Here is an 8135-nt window from a genome sequence, read left to right as displayed (position 1 = left end):
CGCCTCGGATCCTTCGGCTCCGTCGTCGGCTTCGTGGCGGGCTACTTCGGCGAGCTGAGCAAGGGCGCCGCCCACGAGGTCCCCACGAGGAAGATTCTCCTTTATCTGTTCTACTGTCCTTACTTGCCCTTTGCCACTTCTGACTAAGACTCGCGTCGCCTGTATGCCGGCGTATGCCTGGGCTGGCGTGTGCCTGGTGGTCGGCGGCCCCTCTGGGTTAGGTCCCGGACCACCCAGGTATAAATGAATTGTCAAGTAACTGCCCACCGACCTCGTAAGCAAGATTTAATGTGGGCATTAAGGTACCGCCCCAAATCAGAGCCCGTGGCGGTGCCCATATCCGCGCTTGCTGCAATTTGGACCAAGAAAACATCAATTTTAGGGGCAACATGGCGGAGCTGAAGAACAAAACCACAGGAGCCGCTGAGCCACCATCCCCGAGGGACCCCTCGCATCTGGGGAGATAGAGGAGCTAGCGGGCGGGTGCGCCCGGGAAGTCGTCCTATGGTCCTACCGAAACCATGGGTTTCGAGGAGGTTGTAATTTGGACCACCCCAGCGGGGTCGGCCTCCACGGGCCCGCACTCGTCGGTAGCTGCGGCCTGGCGGGCATCAGGGAGTCATGGGTCGTCAGCGCCGTCTTCGAGCTCGCCGTCGGAGCCGTCGTCAGCAGCGTCGGCCGAATCCTCAGCCGGTTGGCGGCGCCGCACTCCCCGTCAGAGTCGCAGAGCTTCGGCGTCGCATTGTAGGCCCCGCGGGGCTCGATGACGAGCTTGGCGCCGCGCCGCGCGGCCCCGAGCGCGGCCGCCGGACCGTCCGTGATCGACTTCTGCTCCATGGGGCTCTTTGTCGGACTCTTTGGAGCGCGCGCAAGCGCGCGCGCGCACGCTGCACGTCTAGCAGCGCCCCGGCGCGGCGCCCGTCCCCCCGTCGTCGTCCCGCGGCGCATCGTCCCCATCGACCCGCGCCCTCCCAACGCCGTGGCGCGTCGCCCCCGCATGCTCACCGCCAAGGCCGCGGCGCTGCCACCCGATGGGCAGCCCGAAATCGGTCCCTCCGAGACCAAATCCGACGGGGACTTCGAGCGCTGCGTCCCCAGGGAGTGCCCGGGGGCGCGCGACCTCGAACCCGCGCCGAAGGCGACCAAGAACCGGCCGCGCGACAGCCCTCAGAGGCGGACCAAATAATTACAAACTAGGGACCCTACAGGAGGCTGGCAGTGAACCACCCCACGACACCAAGCACCAGTACCCTGAGTCGCGACTTGCTCAAAATGAGTGGCCAAAACAGCTGCAACATGGGGTCAACGAAGCCTGTGAACCGCCCGTCCTGGCCGATCGGCAGCTGGAGGGCTGCTCGGCCATGACCTCCACACGGTCGAAATTTATGATCGAGCGTCAAAACCACCAGGTTGCTCAAGCTCGAGATAAGAACTGGTCGATAGAGCCAGTGTGAATCACCATTTGCGCTGATGTTCCGGCCCTGATGTTCCGGTAGAGGTCTCGCGGATGTTCCGGCTTCCGGCTCTCCCGGGGCCCTCGGTCGCGTGTTCCGGTTCGCGTCCTCCGGTCGTGTTCCGGCGTGGCCGCCTTCTTGGTCTTCTTCGCCGGGTCCGGCGCGGCCTTGTCCTTGGACTTCTTCCGCTTCCGGGCCTGCGCGCCCTCCTTGATGTCGGAGAGGAGCACCCATCCTCCTAGCTGCCGATCGGCCAGAACGGGTGGTTCACATGCTTCGTTGACCCCATGTTGCAGCTGTTTTGACCACTCATTTTGAGCAAGTCGCGACTCTGGGGTAGTTAGTTGGTGGTACATGCTGTGGTTAGGTGGCTCACCGCTTGCCTCTTGGATGCACACTGGATAGAGCCAATCATTGATGAACGACCTTCGACTCAGTGAACGAGCCCGCGCGACCAGAGCCGCGCGGGGTGTCTATGAACGATCTCCGACGCTGAGCTGCGCCCAAGAGCGCCAAAATCGAGTCTAGCCGGGGGCGCGCGACTCATTTTACCCCTCAAAACCACCCGTTCTCAGCCTGACGCAATCTGTTGCGCGTCGCGTCTCCTCCGAGAGACAGCTCTCGTTGTGCCTCCCAAGACTTGCCGCGGGGTCCATGCACGCCGGGATAGTCGCGCGGCGCTAGGAGCGGCATAAGTAATGAATTGATTTCCATCGTCCCGTCTTTCGAGCGTCAATTATCCAGGATCTTTGTCGATTTCGCGTTTCATCGAAATTGAAAAAACATGTCCTGGAGAATTACTAGAACTCAAGCGCTAATAGATGGGTCTGTAAAAAAACGTAATGGCTCGGGGGTGGGAAAGCCATACTAACGCAAAGACTGCACCCGTATTGGAAGCTGGCCCTAGTGACTGCACCTCCGACCTGCAGAAACTTCTTCGATGGCGGCAGCTCAGCCCTGACCGAGAGACGGTCCGAGCTTATGCTTACGCTGCCACTTTTGCATTAGCTTTTCTGCCCTTGGGGTGTGAAGATGCGCGGGGTGCGGTGCTCGCCTCCATTGCAAGATGGGTAGATGGCCAGAGTCGAGAAGAAGATGTTGCTTCTGCACATACACTCTCCTGTTTTGAAGGATTCGATCATATTAGCCCAGACATGGCTGGGTCACTATTATCTCCTTCCCCTGCTTCATCGTCTGGGGGGCGTAGACTCAAAACCGTCTACAAAAGGATGCCAGGCCATCCCCAGCGGGGTGCACGGCAGCGCGGACGACGCATGTCTGTTGGTGGCACGGCAGTTGCCCTTGGAGGTGCGCTGCGAGCCCCAAGGCGCGGTGACGTTCTCTTCCCGACAGCTCCAACGCGAACTGGCGCAGTTGCGCAGGTAGCTGCAGAGGCCGGTGGGGATTGTGCATCGTTGGCAACTGAGGCAGCACTAGTGTCAGAGTGTAGCGCTAGTGACTGCACACCGGAGTTGCAGCGACTACTTCGATGGAGGCAACTTGGCCCTGGCCAAGAGACAGTCAACGCTATTCATGCAGCGGCGACCACCGATGCTCTCGTCGATAGTGCTCGACTCTGGCCGTCGCGGCTCACTTGTGGTCTCCATGCGCTCCTAGATATTTTCCTGGCAGAGCGCGCGCCAGGAGAGCCTGCTGCTGCATTTAGAACGCTCGCAACGACCCTCGCAAACTTCGCAATACGGCCAGGTCGTGCGCATATTCACAGAGTCTTTCTCAGACGTGCTCTCGCCGCTGACATCAGTGGTGTTCTCCCAGGACTACGGCCACCAACACTGGAGTCCGAGGTGCCCACGTCACCTCTGCGTGAAAGTTCACCACCACCGATGCATACCTCGCGTGTATCACACCGCAGTAGCCCCTCCGATGATAATGAGCAGTGCACCCCTAGTCCCATGATGGAAATTTGGATCCCGTCGTCGTCACGCACTGCCGAGCAGACGGCTATTGATGCCATCCAACGCGAGGTCGAACTTTTGACGCGCCCCGGTGTGCCCAGAGCGCCATCCTTGCTAGGCAGCTCTTCTCACACGGAAGAGGGAGTTGCCGAACACGAGTGGAATCGGTTTCTTGAGATCTCGGCCGCTCGTGAGCTATCTTCACAACCATCGTTAGCATTATCGAATACTCCAGCTCAACCAGAATTGCATGTTTCACTCCTGACTGCGGTTGCCGCTCCACTTCAGTGGTTGGATGTCCTTGGTGCCGATTGGGACGATGATGGAACCGGTGAGGAGCAGCGCCGGTCTGCGCTGACCGAGACAGTCGCATCCCTGGATGCTCTGTTTGCAATATGCTGTGCTAGCTACGTACGCTCCGGGGGAGCATCGCGTGAGAGACCACACCACACAGCCCCGTTGATGCTCGACCTCGTCGACGAGGTGTTGAGACTTTTGTGCCGCATGTTTGCGAAGGCCAATCACATAGCATGGATTTCCCATGCACGACAACTCAGTGTTAGCGTGCTTGCTGGCGCACTAGAGGTACTTCAAGGATGCTTTCCCCTTGTGATTATTGCAGAGCGCGCCATGCTCCTTATTGATGCGATCCCAAGCCAATTCAACGAATTCAGCATTGATGCGGCTATTGGCGAGCTCGTTTTCCTTCGAGATATTTCACGGATGCCACTGGTGTGCCATCTGCGCCGGGGTCGTCGGGCGTTGGCTTTGAAAATTGGAGTGGCCGTCATTGATATACTAAAACGCGCAAATGCAGCTCGGATTGGATGCGTTACTTCAGATAATCTGGCGCTCTGCTGGGGACTTGGAGCACAGGCTATCAGTGAACTCATCTCTACAGCCAACGGGGAGATCAATGATGCATCTATGCTGGCCACTGTACTTTTACCTGGATGGTTAACAGAGTTGGCATCCATGGCATTCGTGGAGTGGTACACAGATCAGGCGGACGCTGGACATCGATATGAAACTTCCTCGCACCGCTCCTCGTCTAGCTTCCGCGTGGACGCTGAGGTGATCGGTGTAGAGGAGCAGTCCCCCTTTGGAGGCCTGCAGCGCGACGCCTTGCAAGACTGCACAATGGCAACCCTTGCGATGTTGCGAGCTGGAGGCACCGTTGATAATCCACATGTGATGAATGCAGAGCTCGAGGCTTGCTCGGCTCTAATGGCGCAACCATTTTCTTTAGCTCGACCCTTACTTAGTGCGTGCACGTCGCTAGCATCCTTCCAAGTTCTGGACAAGGCTGCTCACGTTATCTCAGACGATGGACCGCAGATCAGTGCCGACTCTAGTCGGTTTTTCCATCTCGGACTTGCGCTTCTTCACTACCCTGTAACAGACGTGACATGCATGTCAGACATTAAATTAGGCTATGTCCTCACTGCGTCAGGCCTCGCGTTTGCTCATATGCGTATTTCTTGCGTTGCCACACTCGATGCTGTCTGGAAGCGACTTGGAAGAGACCATGTAACAGCTAAAGATTTGCTTTGCTTTGTGGCGCACGATCATGCCAGTCTTGGTGTGACTGTCGTGCAACACGCTGTTCATCTGTTAAGCTCAACCTCCGGTGCAATTCAGGCCCTTGCCATCAGGCTTCTGGCTGGTGTCGCAGTTGCTGAGTTGCAGTCCTGCCTCGGTCACTTGCAGCGCTTTGATAGGCATCTCTCTATTGAGAACAACACAATCGCAAGTAAACTAAGCGGGAGATGGCAACACTGGACAAGTTTGCTATCCGCGACTGTCGCCGAGCACATTGATACTGAAATCCGGCATCTCTTCTGGCACCCAACATCTCGGCATGTCATATCAGGTGAGGCTGCTGGCGCACTGCGCCTTCTCCGTGACTCATTTCGGCGCTTGATCTCACCATCGCCTGGTGTGACCGCTGTCCTCTCACTTCTGGATGGCGTGCCAGCTTGTCGACGGATGGAGGGTGTTATGCAGGCAGCTGCTGAGTTTGGTGAGACCGAAGAGCGGATGATCGTCGATCTAAATATTCTAGCCGGGGTTTTTGCCGGGCCTCTGCGGCTGTGGGGATCGCAAATCGATGCCGGTGTGGCTGTCGTTGACGGCGTCGACGGCGCGGAGGTTAGCAGCGCGGCGCAGCAGCTCTTCAGCCCGCTGGACGACATCGTGTCCTTTGCTAGTCGTTTTGCCGCCGCGCTGCGCGCTGCGGAGCAGAGCGGCAACTGGCGGAGCTGCTTTGAGACACATGAGCTGGAGCTGGTCAGGTGCTACGGGTGCTACGTGGCGAGTTACACGGCGGCCTGGGACGAGCTTGCGACGCTGCGGGCGAAGTCGAAGACTGTTGAGGCATTCCTAAAGTGCTGCGAGCTCCAGCCGGCGAATACACGACGGCTCACGCTCGCATCGCTGGCCATCATGCCAGTGCAGCGCGCACCGCGCTACGTTCTGCTCCTAAGGGAGCTGAGGAGGCGCCTTGGCAAGCAACCCGGTGCGTGCTGCCGCGGGTGGCTCGACGACGCCGACGCGCTCGCCGCCGCAGAGGCGTGCGCACGGCGTGTGGCCACGGCGATCAATGACCATGCCTCGCTTTGAGCGGTTTGTCACGTGAGGGGGTTATTCCTCGTGTGGCAACGGACTCAACATATGTAGAACCGAGATGGCGATCGCCGGTCGAGTACACGCACAGAGTCGTGCGCCCGGTGCACTTTCCGGCTGAGGTTCGGGGTTTCGGGGCAACACCGGCTCCGGCTCTCCGGAGGGTCCTCCAGTAGCGTGGCTTCCGTAAAAACCACCCGTAGTGACGCGTTCTAAGACGAGTCCGACGCGTTGGATGGGGATCTGGTGTCCAATCCGACCACTCGATGATCGCGTTCCGTGCGGCGGCCGCGCGTCGCTCCGTGGCCGCGTTCGCGCGCGAATAAAACCCCGAAAACGGTACCTCCGGGGACGACCGGACAACCGAGCGACGACGCTCGCCGGCGTCCGTCGGTGGGGTGTCGGTGGCCATTTAAGTGGGAATGACCCCCCGGCTATAGCCGGACCTGACTCTACCTAGAGCTGATCAAGATTTCTTTGGCGCTATAGCTAATGCCAGTAGGTCAGTCCACGTAACTCTCAGAGGCTCACAGCTGCCCCTGCGAGAGCTCGCCGAGATTACCTTAAATTTACAATCTTAGGCGGAGCGGAGTTCCTACTAGAGTAACGTAGCATAAACCGACTTGGTGCAGTGTGAGAAGCGAATAATATAAACGAGTTTTCCCACGGCCGTTGGGGGGAAGTGTCACTGCACATTGAAGATATATCATCCGATTCCCGACCCGAACCAACGACCCCAACCTCTCAAAACGCCTCAGGTGATATGTTTAGCGCGCTAACTTGAGAGTGCGGCCTGGCCGGGGCCATAAGTCACCAATTTTGCCTCAATCTGCGTTCCAGCGTGACCCCCGCGCGCGCGGTGGACGGAGGACCTCTATGAGGACCTCCCGTCGGGCGACCGCCGATGAATAATTAATAATTCCTATGGCGCGCGCCAGCCCTATGGTCGTTTCCCACACTGACTTGGTGTCCGAGTCGGGGATTTTCAGCTCTCCCCAGGGCGGTAGCGGGGCGGCCAATTTCGCATTTTCTGAGTCCTCTGGAGCCCCTCCGCTGGTAGAACTTCCAAGCTCTCCGATTGGTTCGGTTTTCGTGGCTGAACACAGCCCCACGTGCCCATGCCGTACGCTGAGCCCCCCGCTGAGCCCCGGCCATCGTCCGGCTTCATTTTTTAATTTGCGGTGCTTGTTCATGCTAGGTTACTCCAGTAGGGCTGAGCATTAACTGCATTACCGGAGTTACTAGTACCTAAGACCTGCGGAGGCCCTTACAGAACATACTCGTCACTGGCGTAAAAAATAGTACACCGGGGAGCAGCCCAGCCGCTCGTGAAGCATGACGCGCCGCCGTCGTCGCTGCCCCCCCGCGGTCGTCGCAGGCCCAACCAGGCCAGAACAGGCGAAATCCGCGAGGTCACTTTACGCGTACGTTAACGCCCCGCCGAGGCGCGTAGACGCCCCCTAGACCCCCCGGAGGCGTGTGGAAGGCGCGTGCGACGGGTGGTGTACGCCAGTCGCCCTCGCCGGCCGCGGCCGCACCGTGGTCGCGCATGGTCGTCGGGCCCGGCCGGCCGTAGGGCTGGCCGCTGCCGTAGCCCTTCGGCACCGGGCCCCTGGGCGACCCCAAGGAGGCGTAGTACAGCTTGATGGGGTCCCGCACGACGACGTCGATGAGCTTGGCGGTGCTCGAGCTGCTCCTCGACGAGCACGCCGTCAAGTTCCGGATGCACGCCGCCACGGGCCCGTGTTGACGGTTTTGTCACTCGAGCTTGGGACCACACATCATGACAAGGGCCTCGACCGTTCTGGGCGCGGCGCCGCACCCACGAGGCCGCTGCGCAGCCGTGCCGCCGACGACCGTGTGCCCAGAGAGACCGTTTCGACGCCCAGAGCGGCCCGTGCGACCGTCTTCGTGGCGTGACACGATGGGCCTGGGGATCGGGCAGCCACGCGGCAGCTTGCGCGCGTGGCGCAGGCGCAAGACGCAGCGCTTTCGGGCGCCGAGGGGCGCCGCAGCGCGTCGAGGCAGCCCGTCGTTGGAAAAAAGATGGCTAAAAATCCATCAAGATGCCGAAGCGACGACAAACTTTGAAGAAAACCTCGCCACTTTGAGCCCTAGGTTCACGCGGGGATCCTCAGAG

General features: G+C 59.7%; 2 protein-coding genes across 2 annotated transcripts; one reads left to right on the top strand and one right to left on the bottom strand.

Annotated features, from left to right (window-relative positions):
• Positions 1 to 1414: 1414 nt before the first annotated feature.
• Positions 1415 to 1810, bottom strand: AURANDRAFT_66201 (hypothetical protein; the record flags this gene model as incomplete). Its single annotated transcript, XM_009041308.1, has 1 exon — positions 1415 to 1810. The coding sequence occupies one exon, from the start codon at positions 1808 to 1810 to the stop codon at positions 1415 to 1417; it is 396 nt and encodes a 131-aa protein (XP_009039556.1).
• Positions 1811 to 2728: 918 nt separating this feature from the next.
• Positions 2729 to 5992, top strand: AURANDRAFT_66200 (hypothetical protein; the record flags this gene model as incomplete). Its single annotated transcript, XM_009041350.1, has 3 exons — positions 2729 to 2762; positions 2829 to 5123; positions 5244 to 5992. The coding sequence occupies 3 exons, from the start codon at positions 2729 to 2731 to the stop codon at positions 5990 to 5992; spliced, it is 3078 nt and encodes a 1025-aa protein (XP_009039598.1).
• Positions 5993 to 8135: the final 2143 nt, after the last annotated feature.

The sequence above is a fragment of the Aureococcus anophagefferens genome (genome assembly GCF_000186865.1).
Source record: "Aureococcus anophagefferens unplaced genomic scaffold AURANscaffold_20, whole genome shotgun sequence".
Classification (NCBI taxonomy): Eukaryota; class Pelagophyceae; order Pelagomonadales; family Pelagomonadaceae; genus Aureococcus; species Aureococcus anophagefferens.
This window is presented reverse-complemented; position numbering and strand designations above follow the sequence as displayed.